Raw genomic sequence first — 23,498 nt, 5'->3', positions numbered from 1 at the left:
CCAGAAAAGCACCCCCACACCATCACTCCTCCTCCTCCAAAATCTAAAATTTGGACTCACCAGACCAAAGAACAAATTTCCACCGGTCTAATGTCCATTGCTCATGTTTCTTGGCCCAAGCAAGTCTCTTATTATTATTGGTGTCCCTTAGTAGTGGTTCTTTGCAGCAATTTGACCATGAAGGCCTGATTCACACAGTCTCCTCTGAACAGTTGATGTTGAGATGTGTCTGTTACTTGAACTCTGTGAAGCATTTCTTTGGGCTGCAATTTCTGAGGCTGGTAACTCTAATGAACTTATCCTCTGCAGCAGAGGTAACTCTGGGTCTTCCTTTCCTGTGGCGGTCCTCATGAGAGCCAGTGTCATCATAGCGCTTGATGGTTTTTACGACTGCACTTAAAGAAACTGTCAAAGTTCTTGAAATGTTCCGTATTGACTGACCTTCATGTCTTAAAGTAATGATAGACTGTCGTTTCTCTTTGCTTATTTGAGCTGTTCTTGCCATAATATGGACTTGGTCTTTTACCAAATAGGGCTATCTTCTGTATACTACCTATACCTTGTCACAACACAACTGATTGGCTCAAATGCATTAAGAAGGAAAGACATTTCACAAATTAACTTTTAACAAGGTACACCTGTTAATTGAAATGCATTCCAATTGACTACCTCATGAAGCTGGTTGAGAGAATGTCAAGTGTGCAAAGCTGTCATCAAGGCAAAGGGTGGCTACTTTGAAGAATCTCAAATATAAAATATATTTTTATTTGTTTTTGGTTACAACATGATTACATATGTGTTATTTCATAGTTTTGATGTCTTTACTATTATTCTACAATGTAGAAAATAGTAAAAATAAAGAAAAAACCCTGGGTAGGAATGTCCAAACTTTTGACTGGTATTGTATATTTGTATAGACTACCCCTAATATATCAGAGGCATTTGAATTCACTGAATTCAATTCTATTCCCTTTAATTCAAATTTGAATTGTAACTCTGTATCCTGTTTACTACTTCAATTCAAATTTAAGAATTGAATTGGAATTCATGAGGCATTCTCAATTGAATTCTGAATTGAGCCCAACCCTGGTGTCCATTGAATGAACTACGTCCATGACACCTCTGACTCGAATCTTCAACTCTTATCTCACTATTGGCATAGCTGCCATCACCATTATTGCCAATCTCTATTAAACATGCCCAGCATATGCTTTGCAATGGAGAAATCGGTTATGAGATTATGGACTATAATCTCGGATTATCTGGGTAATCCGCCCAGTAAATGGTATCTTTCAAAGCACGGCTCTCTTTATATTTTCATTTACAGTGCCTTAGGAAAGTATTCAGACCCCTTGACTTTTTCCACAGTTTGTTACATTACAGCCTTATTCTAAAATAGATTAAATAAAACATTTTCCTCATCAATCTACATACAATACTACACAATGAAAAAATGAAATCGTTTTTTAGAAATCTTTGAAAACCGATACCTTATTTACATAAGTATTCAGACCCTTTTCTATGAGACTCGACATTGAGCTCAGGTGCGTGCATCCTGGTTCCATTGATCATCCTTGAGATTTTTCTACAACTTGAAATTAGTCCATCGGTGGTAAATTAAATTGATTGGACATGATTTGGAAAGCCACACACCTGTCTATACAAGGTCCCACAGTTGACAATGCATGTCAGTGCAAACACCAAGCCATGAGGTCGAAGGAATTGTCCGTAGAGCTTCGAGACAGGATTGTGTCGAGGCACAGATCTGGGGAAGGGTGCCAAAAAATGTCTGCAGCATTGAAGGTCCCCAAGAACACAGTGGCCTCCACCATTCTTAAATAGAAGAAGTTAAGAACCACCAAGACTCCTCCTAGAGCAGGCCGCCCGGGCAAACTGAGCAATCAGGGGAGAAGGGCCTTGTTCAGGGAGGTGACCAAGAACCCGATGGTCACTCTGACAGAGCTCTAGAGTTCCTTTGTGCAGATGGAAGAACCTTCCAGAAGGACTACCATTGATGCAGCACTCCACCAATCAGGCCTTTACGGTAGAGTGGCCAGACAGAAGCCACTCCTCAGTAAAAGGCACACGACAGCCCGCTTAGAGTTTGTCAAAAGGCACCTAAGTACTCTCAGACCATGAGAAACTAGATTCTCTGGTCTGATGAAACCAAGATTGAACTCTTTGGCCTGAATGCCAAGCGTCACATCTGCAGATCGAAATGTAAAGGTAATTTCTGATTGAGCTGACATATTTAGCATTTACCATGAAGGCAGTCTCAACTAACACTGCAACATTGCCTTTACATTTCAATCACCCTTTAACGCTAAACTTCAGCAACACAGATTGAATCCAGCCCTAAATATTAGGTGTAATAATGTTATGTTTCAGTAGACATGCTTGGCCTTTTATAGTATAACGAACCTAGCCTAGGTAGGCCAGCTTTGATTCAAATTATCAAAGCTAGACGATTAGTTGATTACTTGAATGAGCTGTGTAGTGCAAGGGCAAAAACCAAAACGTGCACCCCTTGGGGTCCCGAGGAAACCCTGGGTTAACCCTTTTAGGGGGGATTGTAACAGGTTAGGCAAGGTTTGTTACATTCTCCATTCCCTGTTTGAGCAGTGTGGTCTGCCTATGGGGGAGACCTGCAAGGCGGGTTATACTGTCATTAGCAGAAATTGCTACAATTTCATTGTTTAATTTATTTTGTAAACTAGCCTATTGTTCTGAATTCATAGTGCCAATAAACAAAAAGAAGCACTGAAACCTGCTTTTGGAGTGGTGTGGTGTGTGTCCACCTTTTCCCTAATGTTGCAGAGTTTGTAATACTCCTTAGGGACTCTTATTTTGAAAGTTGATTATGCCATAGAGTAAAGCTGTAACTTTGCAGCTGTAACCCTTATGTTAGACAAGACTGAAAAGCTCGATTACAATTTCATTCCATAACCCCTGCCTCCCCAATACACGCTTGAAGGCACTCACACAATCTACGTTTTTTTCATACGAAATATAGTCAATGAATATTGAGACTCGCATTATTGTCCGTAATTAAGAGTCTATAATACTCCACACCCACTTTCAAGAGATAGGAGTACAGATTCGGGAAATTGCAATATTGTATCCAACACCGGTCATTGTATCCATTATTATTCAACATCGAAGGACAGTGAGCGTGAAGGTCCAGAAGAAAGGAATTGCCTTCGACTGTACACGAAAGAATATCTCCATTGGCAACAGTTGGCAGTCGATTACTATTAGACATAACAGGGTATCCTAAGTGTTCGTCGTGTGTGTTCGTTAACCGCGAAGAGGAACTGCGCACTGCGGCTTCCCCGGGAGTGAAAATCAAGCCAAGGATTTGGGGGAAATCAAACGGAACCCTTTCCTGGGGTAGGCTATTTAAACGTATACAATGTCAGATAAAGGATTTAGATATGGAATAATATCTGCATGCATGTGTGTCATTTATGAGAACTGAATATAACATATGGACATTCATAACATACGAACTTCAGTTATATAGGATACACGCTGTTATATCTGGCTCGTTCGTTGAACAGACAGTGTGCAATTCGTCAGTATGTTAGAGGATTTCCGATTTTCTGCAAGTCTTGGCGTGTTATAGACCGAGGTAAAGTTGGTTTTATATTCACACATTCAGCAGACATTCAACAGACATTCGCCAAAATCAATTAAAAAATGTAAAAGTCAATAACTAATTCACAGTTTGTTTTGAGTAGAAATTCCAGTTTTGACTTGATAGAAATACATAAAATGCCATTTAAAGCCAGTATAAATCAATAACTAATTCAGTTTGTTACAGAAACATAAAACTATGTATGATTTATTCTATAAATGTCTAGCATACTTTTACAACCTTTGTTTTGAAGAAAATTCCAGTTTTAATTTGATAGAAATACATAAAAATCTATAAAATGCTATTTAAAGTGGTATAAATGTCACGGTTGTCGTAAGAACTGGACCAAGGCGCAGCGTACGTAGAGTTCCACATCTTTATTATCAATTGGAACTTAAGCAAAACAAAACCATAAACGAACAACGAAATGTGACTACGTGGTGCACAAACACAAAATAATATCCCACAAACACAGGTGGGAAAATAAGCTACTTAAATATGATCCCCAATTAGAGACAACGATTACCAGCTGCCTCTAATTGGAATCATACAAAACACCAACATAGAAAAAATTAACTAGAACACAACATAGAAATAATAAACTAGAATACCCCCTAGTCACACCCTGACCTACTACACCATAGACAAGCAATGGCTCTCTATGGTCAGGGCGTGACAATAAATCAATAACTAATTCACTGTTTGTCACAGAAACATCAAACTAGGTATGATTTATTTTAATCAATAGATAGCATACCTTTACAACCTTTGTTGTGAGGAAAAAAATCCAGTTTAGATTTTTTCGAAATACATAAAATCAATAAAATGCCATTTAAAGTGGTATAAATAACTAATTCACCGTTTGTCACAGAAACATCAAACTAAGTATGATTTATTCTATAAATGTCTAGCATACTTTTACATTTGTTTTGAGGACAAATTTCAGTTTTGATTTGATATAAATACAGAAAATCAATAAAATGCCATTTAAAGCGGTATAAATCAATAACGTTTTCACTGATTATGACAGAATCATCAAACTAGGTATGATTTATTCTATACATGTCTAGTATACTTTTACAACCTTTGCTTTGAGTAGAAATTCCAGTTTTGATTTGATAGAAATACATAAAATCTCAAATATTGCTTTTAAAGATGAAGAAATCTAATTCAGTGATTGTCTCAGAAAAAAAGTGAAAATATTCATTTATTTGCAATATCTTTAAAGAAATGTCACTTTCAAGTGCAATTTGTTCTATTTGAAGTTAGACAATGTTTATATAAAGTTATACAATGTTTACAATCTTAAATTGTATTTCAAATCAATGTTTGCATTTTTAGTGCAACAAATCAAATCAAATTTGATTGGTCACAAACACATGGTTAGCAGATGTTAATGCGAGTGTAGCGAAATGCTTGTGCTTATAGTTCCAACAGTGCAGTAATATCTAACAAGTAATTCCCCAACAACTACCTAATACACACAAATCTAAAGGGGTGAATGAGAATATGTACATATAAGTATATGGATGAGCGATGGCCGAGCGGCATAGGCAAGGTGCAGTAGATGGTATAAAATACAGTATATACATGTGATATGAGTAATGTAAGATATGTAAACATTATTAAAGTGGCATTATTTAAAGTGGCATTGTTTAAAGTGACTAGTGATCCATTTATTAAAGTGTCCATCCAGTTAGTGATTGCTATTTAACATTCTGATGGCCTTGAGATAGAAGCTGTTTTTCAGTCTCTCGGTCCCAGCATTGATGCACCTGTACTGACCTCGCCTTCTGGATGGTAGCGTTGTGAAGAGGCAGTGGCTCGGGTGGTTGTTGTTCTTGATTATATTTTTGGCCTTCCTGTGACATTGGGTGCTATAGGTTTCATGGAGGGCAGGTAGTTTGCCCCCGGTGATGCGTTGTGCAGACAGCACCTCCCTCTGAAGAGCCTTGCGGATGAGGGCGGTGCAGTTGCCGTACCAGGCTGTGATACAGCCCGACAGGATGCTCTCGATTGTGCATCTGTAAAAGTGTGTCAGGGTTTTGGGTGACAGGCCAAATTTCTTCAGCCTTCAGCCTCTTCAGCCTTCTTCGCCACACTGTCTGTGTGGGTGGACCATTTCAGTTTGTCTGTGATGCGTACGCCCAGGAACTTTAAACTTTCCACCTTCTCCACTGCTGTCCCTTCGATGTGGATAGGCGGGTGCTCCCTCTGCTGTTTCCTGAAGTCCACGATCATCTCTTTTGTTTTGTTGAGTGAGAGGTTGTTCTCCTGACACCACACTCCGAGTGCACTCACCTCCTCCCTGTAGGCTGTCTCGTTGTTGTTGGTGATCAAGCCCACTACTGTTTTGTCATCTGCAAACTTCATGATTGAGTTGGAGGCGTGCATGGCCACGCAGTCGTGAGTGAACAGGGAGTACAGGAGAGGGCTGAGCACACACCCTTGTGGGGCCCCAGTGTTGAGGGTCAGCAAAGTGGAGATGTTGTTTCCTACCTTCACCACCTGGGGACGGCCCGTCAGAAAGTCCAGTACCCAGTTGCACAGGGAGGGGTTGAGACCCAGGGACTCCAGCTTGATGATGAGCTTGGAGGGTACTATGGGGTTGAATGCTGAGCTGTAGTCAATGAACAGCATTCTTACATAGGTATTCTTTTTGTCCAGATGGGATAGGGCAGTGTGAAGTGTGATGGTATTTGCGTCATCTGTGGACCTGTTGGGGTGGTATGCAAACAGAAGTGGGTCTAGGGTGGCCGGTAAGGTGGTGGTGATATGATCCTTGACTAGCCTCTCAAAGCACTTCATGATGACAGTAGTGAGTGCTATGGGGCGGTAGTCATTTAGTTCAGTTATCTTTGCCTTCTTGGGTACAGGAACAATGATAGCCATCTTGAAGCATGTGGGGACAACAGACTGAGATAGGGAACGATTAAATATGTCTGTAAACACACCAGCCAGCTGGTCTGCGCAAGCTCTGAGGACACATCTATAGGTGCTGTTTGGGACAGCAGCCTTGCTAGGGTTAACAAGTGTAAATGTTTTACTCACGTCAGCCACTGAGAAGGAGAGGGGGGGCGAAGTACGTGATTTTCTGTAGACCCTGCCACATACGTCTCGTGTCTGAGTTGTTGAATTGCGACTCCACCTTGTCCCTGTACCGGTATTTTGCTTGTTTGATTTCCTTGCGGAGCGAATAACTACAGTTGAAGTCGGAAGTTTACATACACTTAGGTTGGAGTCATTAAAACTTGTTTTTCAACCACTCCACAAATGTCTTGTTAACAAACTATAGTCGGTTAGGACATCTACTTTGTGCATGTCACAAGTCATTTTTCCAACAATTGTTTACAGACAGATTATTTCACTTCTAATTCACTGTATCACAATTCCAGTGGGTCAGAAGTTAACATACACTAAGTTGACTGTGCCTTAAAACAGCTTGGAAAATTCCAGACAATTATGTCATGGCTTTAGAAGCTTCTGATAGGCTAATTGACATAAGTTGTGTCAATTGGAGGTGTACCTGTGGATGTATTTCAAGGTCTACCTTCAAACTCAGTGCCTCTTTGCTTGACATCATGGGAAAATCAAAACAAATCAGCCAAGACCTCAGAAAAAAATGTTAGACATCCACAAGTCTGGTCATCCTTGGGAGCAATTTGTCTCCTAGAGATGAACATACTTTGATGCGAAAAGTGCAAATCAATCCCAGAACAACAGCAAAGGACCTTGTGAAGATGCTGGAGGAAACAGGTACAAAAGTATTTATGTCACGTTCCTGACCTGTTTTTCCTTTTTCTTGTATGTATTTAGTTGGTCAGGGCGTGAGTTGGGGTGGGTTGTCTGTGTTATTTTTCTATGTCGGGTTGTTTGTGTTCGGCCGGGTATGATTCTCAATCAGAGGCAGCTGTAAATCGTTGTCCCTGATTGAGAATCATACTTAGGCAGCCGGGGTTCACGTGTTTGTGGGTGGTTGTATCTCGTGTTAGTGTTCGTGCCACACGGGACTGTTTTCGGTTTTGTCACGTTTGTTGTTTTTGTATTTGTAAGTGTTCTGGATTGTTTCGTTATAATAAATCATCATGAACGCAAATCACTCCGCATATTGGTCTGATCCTTCTCGCCTCTCCTCGTCCGAGGAGGAGGAAGACGACAGCCGTTACAATTTATATCCACAGTAAAACGAGTCCTATATCGACATAACCTGAAAGGCCGCTCAGCAAAGAAGCCACTGCTCCAAAACCGCCACAAAAAAGCCAGGCTATGGTTTGCAACTACACATGGGGACAAAGATCGTACTTTTTGGAGAAATGTCCTCTGCTCTGATGAAACAAAAATAGAACTGTTTGGCCATAATGACCATCGTTATGTTAGGAGGAAAAAGTGGGAGGCTTGCAAGCCGTAGAACACTATCAATAAAGTGGTGATCCTAACTGACTTAAGACAGGGAATCTTTACTAGGATTAAATGTCAGGAATTGTGAAAACTGAGTGTACCAGCAATCTACCTCACCAAGCAAAGTGAGAAGAACAAGAGCACCACATTGAAGCTGCCCAGCAACACCCGTTGGGGTGGTGTTGTCAACCTGTTTGACAGTCTCCTGGAGGGGAAGCAGTCTCTCAAAGAAATGGCCATATCACAGTCTGCAGATATGGACAGCCCCATCAAGAGCATCCTCCTGGATGATGTATTTTGGGAGAGAGTGGGAAGCAGCCTGAAACTACTGAAACCTATAGCAGTAGCCATTGCACGGATTGAGGGAGACAATGCCATCCTTTCTGATGTTCAGACTCTGCTTGCAGATGTAAGAGAAGAAATGCTAGACTTCTAGGCAGAGTTGCAAAGAAAAAGCCATGTCTCAGACTGGCCAATAAAAATAAAAGATTAAGATGGGCAAAAGACCACAGACACTGGACAGAGATATGGCTTTTTCTTTGCAACTCTGCCTGGAAGTCCAGCATCCCAGAGTCGCCTCTTCACTGTTGACATTGAGACTGGTGTTTTGCGGGTACTATTTAATGAAGCTGCCAGTTGAGGACTTGTGAGGCGTCTGTTTCTCAAACTAGACACTCTAATGTACTTGTCCTCTTGCTCAGTTGTGCACCGGGGCCTCCCACTCCTCTTCCTATTCTGGTTAGAGCCAATTTACGTTGTTCTGTGAAGGGAGTATTATACAGCGTTGTACGTTATCTTCAGTTTCTTGGAAATGTCTCGCATGGAATAGCCTTCATTTCTCAGAACAAGAATAGACTGACGAGTTTCAGAAGAAAGTTCTTTGTTTCTGGCCATGTAATCGAACCCACAAATGCTGATGCTCCAGATACTCAACTAGTCTAAAGAAGGCCAGTTTTATTGCTTCTTTAATCAGGACAACAGTTTTCAGCTGTGCCAGCTGGGGTTTCTAATGATCAATTAGCCTTTAAAAAGTATAAACTTGGATTAGCTAACACAACGTGCCATTGGATAATAATGGGCCTCTGTACGCCTATGTAGATATTCCATAAAAAATATGCTGTTTCCAGCTACAATAGTCATTTACAACATAAACAATGTCTACACTGTATTTTTGATCAATTTGATGTTATTTTAATGGACAAAAAATTAGCTTTTCTTTCAAAAACAAGGAGATTTCGGTAGTGTACAGTCGTGGCCAAAAGAAAAATTCACAAAGTTTGCTGCTTCAGTGTCTTTAGATATTTTTGTCAGATGTTACTATGGAATACTGAAGTATAATTACAAGCATTTCATCAGTGTCAAAGGCTTTTATTGACAATTACATTAAGTTGACGCAAAGAGTCAATATTTGCAGTGTTGATCCTTCTTTTTCAAGACCTCTGCAATCTGCCCTGGCATGCTGTCAATTAACTTCTGGGCCACATCCTGACTGATGGCAGCCCATTCTTGCATAATCAATGCTTGGAGTTTGTCAGAATTTGTGGGTTTTTGTTTGTCCACCCACCTCTTGAGGATTGACCACAAGTTCTCAATGGGATTAAGTTCTGGGGAGTTTCCTGGCCATGGACCCAAAATATCGATGTTTATATATTGACTTAGTTATCACTTTTGCCTTATGGCAAGGTGCTCCATCATGCTGGAAAAGGCATTGTTCGTCACCAAACTGTTCCTGGATGGTTGGGAGAAGTTGATCTCGGAGGATGTGTTGGTACCATTCTTTATTCATGGCTGTGTTCTTTGGCAAAACCACGAGTGAGCCAACTCCCTTGGCTGAGAAGCAACCCCACACATGAATGGTCTCAGGATGCTTTACTGTTGGCATGACACAGGACTGATGGTAGCGCTCACCTTGTCTTCTCCCGACAAGCTTTTTTCTGGATGCCCCAAACAATCGGAAAGGGGATTCATCAGAGAAAATGACTTTACCCCAGTCCTCAGCAGTCCAATCCCTGTACCTTTTGCAGAATATCAGTCTGTCCCTGATGTTTTTCCTGGAGAGAAGTGGCTTCTTTGCTGCCCTTCTTGACACCAGGCCATCCTCCAAAAGTCTTCGCCTCACTGTGCGTGCAGATGCACTCACACCTGCCTGCTGCCATTCCTGAGCAAGCTCTGTACTGGTGGTGCCCCGATCCCGCAGCTGAATCAACTTTAGGAGACGGTCTTGGTGTAACGGATGTGAAATGGCTAGCTAGTTAGCGGGTACGCGCTAATAGCGTTTCAAACGGTTACGTCACTTGCTCTGAGACTTGAAGTAGGGTTTCCCCTTGCTCTGCAAGGGCTGCGGCTTTTGTGGAGCGATGGGTAACAACGCTTCGTGGGTGACTGTTGTTGATGTGTGCAGAAGGTCCCTGGTTCGCGCCCGTGTCGGGGCGAGGGGACGAACTAAAGTGAAACTGTTACATTTGCACTTGCTGGACTTTCTTTGGCGCCCTGAAGCCTTCTTCACAACAATTGAACCGCTCTCCTTGAAGTTCTTGATGATCCGATAAATGGTTGATTTAGGTGCAATCTTACTGGCAGCAATATCCTTTCCTGTGAAGCCCTTTTTGTGCAAAGCAATGATGACGGCACATGTTTCCTTGCAGGTAACCGTGGTTGACAGAGGAAGAACAATGATTCCAAGCACCATCCTCCTTTTGAAGCTTCCAGTCTGTTATTCAACTCACTGTTGTAATCCCTGACAATGGTGCTTCTTCAAAGTATTGGGTCAGGGGTGTGAGTACTTATGTAAATTAGATATTTCTGTATTTAATTTTCAATACATTTTCCCCAAAAAATATATTTTATCCATTTTGCATTCAGACTGTACCACAAAAAAATGTGGAATAAGTCAAGGGGTATGAATACTTCCTGAAGGCACTGTACATCAAGGCGGCTGCAGCCTACAGGCTAAGAGCATAGAAAATGTTCAGTAATTTTCATCATAGTGTATAATGTCATTGGTTGTCAGATAATGATCACCTTACTCGAAATTGAGCTCAGGTGCATCATGTTTCCATTGATAATCCTTGAGATGTTTCTACCACTTGATTGGAGTCCACCTGTGGTAACTTCAATTGAATGGACATGATTTGAAACGGCACACACCTGTCTATATAAGGTCCCACAGTCAGAGCAAAAATCAGCCATGAGGTCGAATGATTGTGTCGAGGCACAGATCTGGGGAAAAGTTCCAAAAAATGTCTACAGCGTTGAATGTCCCCAAGAATACAGTGGCCTTCATCATTCTTAAATGGAAGAAGTTTGGAACCACCAAGACTCTTCCTAGAGCTGGCTGCGTGGCCGAACTGAGCAATCGGAGGAGAAGGGCCTTGTTCAGGGAGGTGACCAAGAACCTGATGGTCACTCTGATAGAGCTCCAGAGTTCCTCTGTGGAGATGTGAGATGGGAGAACCTTCCAGAAGGACCACCATCTCTGCAGCACTCCACCAATCAGGCCTTTATGGTAGTGGCCAGAAGGAAGCCACTCCTCAGTAAAAGGCACATGACAGCATTCTTGGAGTTTGCCAAAAGGCACCTAAAGGACTCTCAGACCATGAGAAACAAGATTCTCTTGTCTGATGAAACCAAGATTGTACTCTTTGGCCTGAATGCCAAGCGTCACGTCTGGAGGAAACCTGGCACCCTCCCTGCAGTGAAGCATGGTGGTGGCAGCATCATGCTGTCAGGATGTTTTTCAGCGGCAGGGACTGGGAGACTAGTCAGGATCAAGGGAAAGATGAACGGAGCAAATTACAGAAAGGTTCTTGATGAAAAGAGCTCAAGACCTCAGGCTGGGGCGAAGGTTCACCCTCCAACAGGACAACAACCCTAAGCACACAGCCAAGACAATGTAGGTGTGGCTTCGGGACAAGTCTCTGAATGTCTTTGAGTGGCCCAGCCAGAGCCCGGACTTGAACCCGATCGAATATCTCTGGAGAGACCTGAAAATAGCTGTGCAGCGACGCTCCTCATCCAACCTGACAGAGCTTGGGAGGATCTGCAGAGAAGAATGGGAGAAACTCCCCAAATACAGGTGTGCTAAGCTTGTAGCGTCATACCCAAGAAGACTCAAGGCTGTAATCACTGCCAAAGGTGCTTCAACAAAGTACTGAGTAAAGGTTCTGAATACTTATGTAAATGTGATTTCAGTTTTTTATTTGTAATAAATTTGCAAAAAATCTAAAAACCTGTTTTTGCATTGTCGTTATGGGGTATTGTGTGTAGATTGATGAGGAGAGCAAAAAAAATAGTTCAATCATTTTTAGAATAAGGCTGTAACGTAACAAAATGTGGAAAAATCAAGGGGTCTGAATACTTTCCTGTAGAAGCACACTAGCCCACCAATCAAGATAGAAGTTAGCGAGTTGGGAATCCCTAAGAGAGAAATCCCATATTCAGAGACTGTCGCTGTAATGTCTTAGCTCTTATTACTAATGGATATAATAAGAAAGACTCTGAATACATGGAAGTGAACTGGAGCCTCACATTACTAAAGCTAGTTAGTAAAGAATAACACAGCACATGATCAATTGTGCTCCGTTCTTAAAGGGGACATCAGTAATTAATAGAACATAACAATCACCATCCCAAAATGTATTATTGTGAAAATGAAGATATGTGTCAGAATGGGACTTGTCCTTTATCTAGCCTGTAATCACCTACCTAGTATGGTTTTATAATTCATTATCTAGGCCTACAGCAGTTGTGTATTGTTTGGGGGCCAGGGTTAAGGTTAGACTTGACTTCCTTTTACCTATTGTCCTTCTCCACTATCTTTACCTTTGTGATGAACCCAGGACCTTGTGAAATCCGAACCCTTTGACAAAATCTCTATGTGGGCTTGGGTTAAGGCCACTACAATATTAACACTATTTCTCCATTTACTCTCTCCCTTCCCATTCCAAGCTCCTTACGCTCCTCTCACCCATCCACTTCTTCCACCTCTTCCTCTTCTCTCTCTCTCTCTCTCTGGTGTGTGATGGCGCTGTGTGTGTGAGCCATGGGCCCCTCTCCGACCACCCTGTCCAAGCTCAAGCTGGGGAAGCTGCGTGTGGTGCGCCGGCGGCTGCTACAGCGCTACGAGCACCAGCCCTATGTCTCGTGCCTGGCCGGCCTCTACGGCTGTCAATGGAGACGCTACCAGAGGACCCGCGCCACACCGGGAGACTGCTGCTGCAGCAAGGTTAGAGAAGTCAGGGACTGTGGTTTTACAGGGTGGTTTAATAACCTTGACAGAGCAGAGACTATACTCACACACACTACAACAATGTACTCTCTCTCACACACCCCCAGCCTCACAATGTGAGTCAAACACACACTCTCTTTCTTTCTTTTCTCGCTGTCGATATCTCTCTCTAGCATTGCTTACATCATTTGTACTGTCACGGTTTTACAATCATTGTTAAGCCAATGAGGAGCTTTTTCCTCGCATTCCTCCCTCTCCTCAGAGTTCAACGGGCACGTCGTAAACTGTATGGAAAGCATTCTAGGGTATAAATACATACAGTGAGTGCGGAAAGTATTCAGAACCCTTCCCTTTTTCCACATTTTGTTACGTTACATCCTTATTCTAAAATGGATTAAAAAAAAATTAAATTTGAAGGCGTCTGAATACCTTCGAATGCACATTCACACGTTTTGAATTTCCCAGCCCCGTGAAAGACTAGCATGCTTCTATGTTTTGTAAGATTCTTCAATGCTGCAAAACAACAACTTGCTGTGTGACATTCTAATCATTGAAAAATGGTAGCCCAGACTTGAGTTGTTTACCTCGTGTTGGGGTCAAACATACAAAGAGAAGTGATCAGTGTGGAGGAGGTTTTGGCTCTGTCCTAAATCGCTGCCTTGCAACCAAAATGTTGTCGGTCCAATCCCAATCTCTGTTAAATTCTTGGTAGTGTACATTTTCAGGCCAACAGTATATATGGGTTATGAATTTGATATGAAGTCTGTGGGACTTATTGTGTTTCTCGATCCTGCAGTTGGAGTGTGTCAGCTTTGCTCTCCTCATCATGACTTTCTGTCTCACGCTGGTCTTCCTCTACTTCTGGAGTGAAGCTCAGAATGACTATAATGATTTTGACTGGTAGGTGTGCTAGTATGTATTCGTAATGTATACACACATCTAAGTACTTTATTAACAAGCACGCAAATATATAAATACTCAAGGGCACACACACAGACATTATACACACACACACTAACAACATTACCATACTGTATAGTCACGACTAGTGTCTCTGGTGCTGACTGTTAACTGCTGCACTCTGCTTTCTTTCTGTGTGGCTCTTGCTTTCGCACTCTCGTGTGACACACACACACACACCACACACACACACACACACACACACACACACACACACACACACACACACACACACACACACACACACACACACACACATTTTCTCTCTCAACTCTTGTCATCCTCTCTCTCCCCTCTCTCGCTCTTGCTTTCTTCCCCTTTTCTCGCCTTTCCAGGTTTAACTTTGGGAACCTAGGATTCTGGTTCCCCTGGTCTGTGGTGTTGCTGGTCATCGCTGCCGCCTTCTTCAGCTACGTCACTCTGCTGCTGGTGAGGGGTGTATTTGTGTGTTTTTTTGTTTGAGGGGTGTATTTGTGTGTTTTTTGTTTGTTTGAGGGGTGTATATGTGTGTTTTTTTGTTTGAGGGGTGTATTTGTGTGTTTTTTGTTTGTTTGAGGGGTGTATTTGTGTGGGTTTTTTGTTTGAGGGGTGTATTTGTGTGTTTTTTTTGTTTGAGGGGTGTATTTGTGTGTTTTTTTTTGTTTGAGGGGTGTATATGTGTGTTTTTTTGTTTGAGGGGTGTATTTGTGTGTTTTTTTTTGTTTGAGGGGTGTATTTGTGTGGGTTTTTTTGTTTGAGGGGTGTATTTGTGTGGTTTTTTTTGTTTGAGGGGTGTATTTGTGTGTTTTTTTTGTTTGAGGGGTGTATTTGTGTGTTTTTTTTTGTTTGAGGGGTGTATTTGTGTGGTTTTATGTTTGAGGAGTGGTTTGGCATCTGTCTGATATGAGGTATGTGTGGTTTGAGTTGTAGCTGTTGGCTGTGTGTCTGCTGTCAGAGGGACAGAAGCTGTACCTATACTGGGGCCACAAGGTAACGTCCTCGCTCCTTTGAACTTCCTGCCTACTTCTCTACCTCATGTGGCCTATCCATCACTTTGTCCTTATAGCCCATAAGTTGTATAATCATCCCATCCATTCTTCTGTGACAAGATTAAATTAATGATTTTACCTAGAAGAAATTGCTGACTGCCTGGTATAAGAAAACTTCAAATTACTGCTGAATGCTGCAGATTTATGGATAGATCCTGAAAAAATAAGTGAACATTAATTGTGCTCAGCTCAGTTCAAAGTTAGGTGAATGAAGTGCTCAGTAGTGTGAATATGGTATGGTGCTAATGGTTGTATGTTGTCCTAATTCTGGGTGTGTTGCCAGATTGGCATCCTGGTGACTCTAGCCTTCTCCATTGTGGCCACAGCAGTTCTGTCTGACCTATGGAGCAAAGAGTGGACCACTCTCCTCCTCTCTTTCCAGGTGGGGCCTCCCTTCTTTCATCTTTATAGTCATCCCTATCTCTTTATTCTCTGTCTTTCCCACACCTTCTGCAATTTGTTTGTTTTGAATAGGTGACTGCGCCATATTTGCATGTGGGAGGAGTCTTGTTGATGACACTGCTATCCTGGCCAATAGCCTTACATTTCTTCCGCATTAATAAGAAAGGTGAGACTGAGTAGGTGGGGCATGTTTGAGCAGCTGTATAAATAATATGCAAATTACAGAGTAGAATTAGGCAAATACTGACATCATACCTAGGGCAAGGACGGAAACTTCAGGGAGGTTTTCTATCTCAATCAGAGGAGGCTGGGAGGAGCTATAGGAGGACGGGCTCATTGTAATGGCTTGAATGGAATCAATGGAATGGTACCTATAGCTCCTTCCACCAGCCTCCTATGATTTCAAACGTATGATATGTCTGCATATAGTCAATACAGCGGTAGATATTCATGTTTTGTTTGATTTGAATTATTTGTTTTACAAAATGTGTATTCTGGTGTCATTTCTTTGGTCTTAAGGAAATGAATCAACCAGAAATAGATATCTGTACCCCATAATAAACCGTGTGTGTGTGTTCCAGTAGGGCGGACGCTCATCATGGGGCTGTACCTGGCGGTTCTGTGTGCCCTCTACTTGGTGCCCCTGGGCATGTACTCACCCTGCCTCAAAAAAGAGGGTGCTCTGGGCCCCGCTCCAGCCCTAATCGGGCACAGAGGGGCACCCATGGTGGGTAGGCCTGGTCAGCAATAACATTAATGCCAACCCATTCGTATCAACTATTTTCAAAATGAACTGGCTGGAAACGACTATTTATACAAGTTACATAACATTGAACAACATAGCAGTGACATTGTGTTGGTAGTAGTAGTTGAAAAAGAGCGCCACCATGTGGTGGTCTCCGATAGAGGTGTCGGTTTCGATAGGTGCAATTGTCCCAGAGTCCCGGTAAGAGGACTGATAATGCCTACCAGGAGACAGGGATAAACTCACACTTTAATGCCACACCGAACGGACAGCCACACAGCAAGCAAGAAGAGGAGACTAGCTGTAATGATAGTGTATAGTGGTTTTCTGTACGACAGAAGGAACAGCGAATATATTGTAGCGACCCGCACAGACAGCGGTGTGTTATGTGGTAGGCTATTAGTGGGTTGTGTTGTACTTACCAGTGTTACCACTGACATGCCAATCAACCTGCTATCTGCCAATCACGGGGATGCCTGGAATGTTCTGATGCCGGGCATCCTGGTGTTTGGCGGTGTGGCGTGGAGGGGGGTTGGGCAGGGGGATGGAGCATTGGAAGTTAAGACCAGGTTTAGCCATTGTTCTCTCTCTTACGTCTGGGCTTCACAAGAGAAGGTCACGGTTGGCTTGTGGGGTATCCTTTCGTTTATTTGGCGTGGGCTACGGCCAAACAGTAGCCTGTGTAAAGTTGGGTTAATAAACCATAAATTCGTAAACTCAACCCTCTGTCTGGATTATTGTTCCTTTATGATCTTGTCTGGTCACTACAATATATTACAACAGAGTGATGGCAGTATTGGCTATACAATAGTAATAGCAGTGATGCAATATATACACATCAGCAATGGCATAGCAATGGGTTAGTACACAATAGTAATGGTTGTAGTAGCGTTAGCGGTGCTAGCAAGGTAATATTATTGGCTGGTAATAAATATACAGTAATACACAGGGGTTAGTAAGCTAACATGCTACAAAGCAGTAATGCAGACGAACAGGCTACATAGGACAAATGGTAGCATACTGTAGTAAGGGCTAGAATAGCATAGGCAATATAAAACAAGATTAAATTAGTGACTAGCATAGTATACAACATGTACGGGGAGCTAGCAGGCCACAGGCTAGTAGGCCTAAGGCTATAGATAATAACACACAGTAGTATGGACAGTAAGGGCAAGTTAGCATCAGCGTTAAAACTACAAAGGCTAACATGCTAACAAGCGGTCATGTTGAATGTGGCTATGACCATATCAGGAAGTGACCGGGTCGCTAGTTTGCTGAACTGATGTTTATGCCTGCTATTTATCATCTGTGCTGGTAGCGCCCCTGTTTAGGATAACTATGTTAGAATCATGTTTATGTGTATTAAATCTCAGCTTGCTCCAGAGAACACACTCATGTCCTTTGAGAAGGCAGTGGAGGCTGGTGGGGAAGGTCTGGAGACTGACGTCACCATCAGGTCAGTGGTGGTTGTCAACCCTCCTCACACCCTGTCCATCTTGTGTACCTAAGCATGTCCCAACATTAGTCTATCTCACCAGTCGTGGGTATTATGAAACAAGCTTGCTATGCAAGGTTAACTCAACATAGCTGGTGAGCTCATATCATCAACAAGCCATTGCCATCAGGTTCTTTCCCATGTTTGTCCTGGGCATTTTTATTGGAGTAAAACATTTATTGAAGGAGACTTTGACATACCTGAATAAATTATAGATAGATTGATAAAGGACCTGGGTCTCTGACGGAGTTATCGTGATGCACTTCAGTCAACTCTGTAACTGTCAACTCTGCAATGGTCAACGCCATAACCATCAACTCAGTAACTGCCATGTCCTCCTCTCGTTGCCATAGCTACGACGGGGTGCCCTTCCTGATGCACGACCGCACCCTGAGGAGGACTACCAACGTGCAGAAGGTGTTCCCCAACCGGACGGATGCCCCTGCGGCCATGTTCACCTGGGGGGAGCTGGAGACCCTCAACGCCGGGGACTGGTTCCTCTATGTGAGTCACCAACCGCCGCCGTACCTCAGGAAGACTCAGGGTCACGTAAAATAAGCCTAGTCTTGAACTGCTTTTTAATAAAGATCATGATCATTTCGCTTCATGGACATGGTATGATGGGATACCAATGGAAGTAGTTACGGCAACATAATAAGATGATGGATAGTGAAGATAGACATTTTGTCACTACACCAAAGTACTATTGATGGGGGTCGGGAGGTTATTGATTGCTCAACTCCAATTGGACAACCAACGACTTTATGGAATACAATGTGATATTACATTGTCCCCTGCATTGCGCCATGCAATATGATTTGCAATGATGCCAAAGCATTCCGTATACTGACTGTCTCTCTACCCCTGGTGGTTCTGCAGCGCGACCCGTTCGGCACGGCCTGGTCTCTGGGCGCCGAGGACCGGGCACAGGCACAGAACCAGTCCGTGTGCACCCTCAGGGACATCCTGGAACTGGCAGCCCAGAGGGGCAAACAGGTGATCTTTGACCTCTACCGCCCCCCTCGGGGCCACCCCTACAGGGACACCTGGATCACACGCACCCTCGAGGTCATCCAGAACGAGTCCTCCATCCACTCACACCAGGTGAGGGCACTGTGGGACGATGTTATAAAGAGACGTAGGGTGAAGTTGCCCCTAGGTGCTGATCTTGGGTCAGTTTAGCATTTTCCTCACTAATGGTTAAGGTTATGATTGGGGGATGGGAAGCTGATCCTAGATCTGCACCTAGGGGAAACTTATTCACTATGTGTCAGTGTTAGGGGCCTTCACGGTCCAAAAAGTTGGACCCGTTCCGAAATGGACCTGGGGCTTTCCCATCTGGACTGATATGCATAAATAAATGTTGACAATATAGAGACTCGGTCCAAACAAACTTGGGGAAAACTAGAACCATTCCGTATAGACTTTTATATAACTTTTGCCCCACACGGAGGCTCTATGACTGTAGCCTATTGCCTCTTTGATGACTTATGATTGGCCAAGAACAACAACAAGCTACAAGCGGCACTCTCGTGAAAAGCAAAGAGCAGTAGCATAAATTATACAATTTCTCTCTCTCTCTACTGCAGCAGTCGCGTTCTGATCTATATGGGTCCTTCCGGGATAGTCAGTTAAAATTACACCTACTCGAGACCTGTGACAATCACAGGAGATCTGACCCAGACCCGTGAAATGTTTTCTAATTCTAGATCCGATCCCGCTCGGGTCTCGGATCGGGTCTCAGGTATTCGGGTACAGGTGGATCCGTAAAGACCTCTAGTCTGTGTGTGTGTGTGTGTTCTCTGTGTGAATGTGTGTGTCAGGTGCTGTGGCTGCCCCCAGACCTGCGGAGCCTGGTGCAGAAGATGAATCCTGACCTCCAGCAGACCTCTGGGTCCTGGGGTCCAGTGGAGGAGCTGCAGCAGAACCACATCGTCCAACTCAACCTGCACTACAGCTCCATGTCTACAGAGATGATCAGGTGTGTCTGTGTTTGTGTGTGTATGTCTGTGCGTTAACTGGCTATGTGTTTGTTCATTATCTGTGTGTGTGTGTGTGTGTGTGTGTGTGTGTGTGTGTGTGTGTGTGTGTGTGTGTGTGTGTGTGTGTGTGTGTGTGTGTGTGTGTGTGTGTGTGTGTGTGTGTGTGTGTGTGTGTGTGTGTGTGTGTGTGTGTGTTGCCTCTCCCAGTGAGTATGCGGCGGCTAACATCAGCACCAACCTGTATGTGATCAGCCAGCCGTGGCTCTACTCTCTGGCCTGGTGCTCCGGTGCTCAGTCTGTCACCACCAATTCCCCACAGCTCCTCAACAAACTCACCAGACCCCTGTTCCTCATGGTGAGAAAAACAACCTGGGACAAATACTTCTGCATCCCAATAATCTATCTTTTCACAAGAAGTGTGCACTTGTTTACTACTCTCCACAAATGTAAAAACATTGTATTTTGGTGTAGGTATGAGCTAGAGGGAGTATCCATCATACTGGTATTTTATACTGGTAATTTTCTTTCATATCCACGAAGGGAAGTGAACAAGTGCACACTTTGAGAGAAAGGACTGATTATTGGGATAAAGGGCCCAAATGCAGCCTATATCCTACCTTCCTCGAAGTATCACAGATCTAAAATGATTTGGATTGGTGAAAGTAATACACCTAGAGACGATGGTTGTCTGTCTTTCTTTCTCAGACTCCAGATGAGTACAATCTGATGTGGGTCCTCACCGACGTGGTGTCCTTCATCCTCATCCTCATCATCTTCATCTTCCACTGGTGAGTGAGCCCACCAGAATACAGAGAGCAAGGGTTGTCATAAGGTGCCTTTTAATATGCCTACATAAAAAAACGTAGATTGGTTATGTGATTGAAATTTAAGCTTCGGGTGAAGATCGGTATGTTTTGGATATAACGGTGATGCCACTTCCTGTAGTGTCCCTTCCTGTCGTGTCACTGCTTGTAGTGATGACTGTAACTGTGTTGGTGACAGGTGGCGAGAACGAGGCTTGGCTTTCTGTTCGGGCAGCAAACCCACACTAGAACACGGCACCTACAGCAAGTTCAGGACAGGTGAGTTAGAGGGTGTCGGTAGGAGATACCCAGTCTTTGCTCCATGGCTAGCTTTGGTAACATATGAGATACATGTACACACACACGCACACTAACCCTATATAGCAGGGAACATCAATTATATTCAGCCGCTGGCTGATTTTTTTTGCTTGAGAGGATGGTCAGGGGGCCGGAACATAATTACAAATAATTTGTAGACTGGGCTTCTTGCGGTCAATTTGCAAACATATATAATAACACAAAATACTTTTAAACCTTGCTTACATTTGTATATGACATAGCTTATATCTCTCTATTATGCGTGGGAATTCAAATCACTTGGAGTTGATTTGCTGGTGATTTTACAGTCTTTTATGTCCATCAATAAAAATAAATGAATTACTATTATTATTTTTGCTCAGAAAACTTGGGGGGGACAAATAAAAATCACTCGTGGGCCAAATTCCGCCTGCGGGTCGCCAGTTGGGGAACCCTGCTATATAGGCTTAGAACAGAGATGGGTTGAAATGAAAAAGACAATGTATTACATGTATTACTTAATCATTATTACATATGAATGATAATGACCTTTGTCAACCCCTAACCGCTAACCTCATCCCCCTGACAGAGATGAGTGATGTGTGGTCCGTCTCCAGTGTCAACATCCTGGGAGAGCCTGCTGGAAGCCCTCTAGCCACTGAGCCTAACCTGGCAACCGTCTCAGAGCACTGAGAACCAACCAACCAATCTCCTCTGCGAGGCTCAGTTCAAACAAACCATTCCTCCCCCTCACTCTCACCCTGGCAACACCCCTGGGCCCAACCTGGCATCTCACCAGGACCCAACCTGGTAACCCGGGAGCTCAACCTGTCAACCCCTGTAACTTTTAGTGAGAATGAGAAATAGTTCAATGATGTGAGGCCTATCTGAGCTGTAAGTGGCACTGATGTTGATGTGTCACTTGCAGAAATGATTTCATTGCATAGAAATGAATCCGTAAATCCCAGATTAAAGCTCACACAGCCTCAAGGACCATAACCAACTCTTCACACTACAGACACCCTCTGATGCTGGGAAGAGATGACTACACTATTGAACCAGGCCCATGGAAATGGATTACTCACTGCATTAATATAAGAAGAAAATAGACCTTCCGCTGTAGATATTCTCAATATATTTTGCCCTCCATGAGTTCCTTTCCATTTCAGCAGCCACCGCAGTGTTGAGTTACGTGAATTACAAACACTTTACCATTTCCTTAGTGTGTGAGAGTAGTGGTCGATAAGATGTGTGTATATGACCAGACTGGAGTTCAATTAGTACGTGTTTGTTTTCTTTCGAATACTTATGCTGTGTGCTTGATTGAGCTTTCCTGGCATTTAGGGAACTAATGAAGTAGTCACAAAAGTGCAAACTCCACCCATCTGGGATCTGGCACTCCAATCAAATGGTCAAAGTATTTCAAAGAAAAATGAATACTATTAGAATCCAGGTTTGAATATGACACGATGATTCTATGTTTATTTCTGGAGATAAATGAATGTGTTTGATTGTAGTCTACGTTTATAAGCACTTATCACTTTTAGAGCATTAGGCAGCGTTAATGAGGTGACACCCAGAGAACCTTGCAACATACTGTATAATCACTGCAACAACATAAACAGTGACCTACTGAGAACAATTAGATTGTGTATTTCCATGGTCCATATTGAGTTCATTGTTTTTAACCAATTTGTTTAGTCTTTTCAACACAAATGAAAATCCTTCTGGTAAGGATTAAAAAAACAAATGTTATACAATGTTTAGTCCTTTTGGCCAGATTATAGCAGAACTCTTACATCTCCCTACAGTTGATTCTGCCTCAGCTTTACTCTGCATTGTTGTCTAATCTATGTGAATAATGCCAACTTCAGCTCTGGTAGCTGAGAGAATGTTTTTTCTAATAATTACTATTAAACCTGTTAGATTCCTTTATGACTGACGACATATTGATGAGTAGCTCATCACAAAGCTACGGTGGTCCTAAAGGGCAAAGTAGCTTTTAAAAGCCACCGTACAAAGCCTTAGGAATACCTACAAAAGAAAAGTCTGTTCAGCCAAAGAATCACAGTATAGATACAGTACTAGTCTGATTTGTCATCTACGTATGACACCTGTAATGTTCTCTTGGTCGTAAGATTGTCTTCGTTCTACTTCTATCTGTTTTAGAGACATTTAAGAGCTGTATGTTGTTTTAGTTACTCTTCCGATTGTAACAGGATGACATATCATATTAAAAGACAATTTTCAAACATGCCAATTTGTAATTTTATTGTCTAAACGTTTCAATGTAGTCATTTTGTTAAATTCCCATTCTGTGATAGACATATTTGCGTTCCTTAGTGTGAGATTTGCAAAGTGCCTAACAATTCTCATGCAAGAAAATAAGAGGCCCTGCTAATCCAGGGTTAGAAGACCGGCAACAAATGTCCAAAATTAAGCTGAGAGGAAAACACTCAGTTGGCTGTGATAGCCATTGTATTTAGTATGAGCCTATTTCCCTATGAAGTCATTTTAAACAATG

General features: G+C 42.8%; 1 protein-coding gene across 2 annotated transcripts; it reads left to right on the top strand.

The window, feature by feature from the left end:
• Window positions 1-2,921: 2,921 nt before the first annotated feature.
• LOC139548986 (glycerophosphodiester phosphodiesterase domain-containing protein 5-like) lies at window positions 2,922-23,230 on the top strand. Of its 2 annotated transcripts, none has more exons than XM_071359125.1 (16): window positions 2,922-3,390; window positions 12,983-13,259; window positions 14,059-14,162; window positions 14,558-14,651; window positions 15,132-15,191; window positions 15,534-15,632; window positions 15,725-15,818; window positions 16,237-16,379; window positions 17,771-17,853; window positions 18,246-18,396; window positions 18,772-18,996; window positions 19,716-19,873; window positions 20,082-20,229; window positions 20,580-20,662; window positions 20,877-20,956; window positions 21,564-23,230. In XM_071359125.1, the coding sequence occupies exons 2-16, from the start codon at window positions 13,077-13,079 to the stop codon at window positions 21,665-21,667; spliced, it is 1,809 nt and encodes a 602-aa protein (XP_071215226.1). In that variant the 5' UTR covers window positions 2,922-3,390; window positions 12,983-13,076; the 3' UTR covers window positions 21,668-23,230. The 2 variants fall into 2 exon arrangements, with proteins under 2 accessions (XP_071215226.1, XP_071215144.1); XM_071359043.1 differs by having other exon boundaries at window positions 16,234-16,379.
• Window positions 23,231-23,498: the final 268 nt, after the last annotated feature.

The sequence above is a fragment of the Salvelinus alpinus genome, chromosome 1 (assembly GCF_045679555.1).
Source record: "Salvelinus alpinus chromosome 1, SLU_Salpinus.1, whole genome shotgun sequence".
Lineage (NCBI taxonomy): Eukaryota > Metazoa > Chordata > Actinopteri > Salmoniformes > Salmonidae > Salvelinus > Salvelinus alpinus.
Note: the sequence above shows the minus strand (reverse complement) of the source record. Positions and strands in the feature narration are given on the sequence as shown.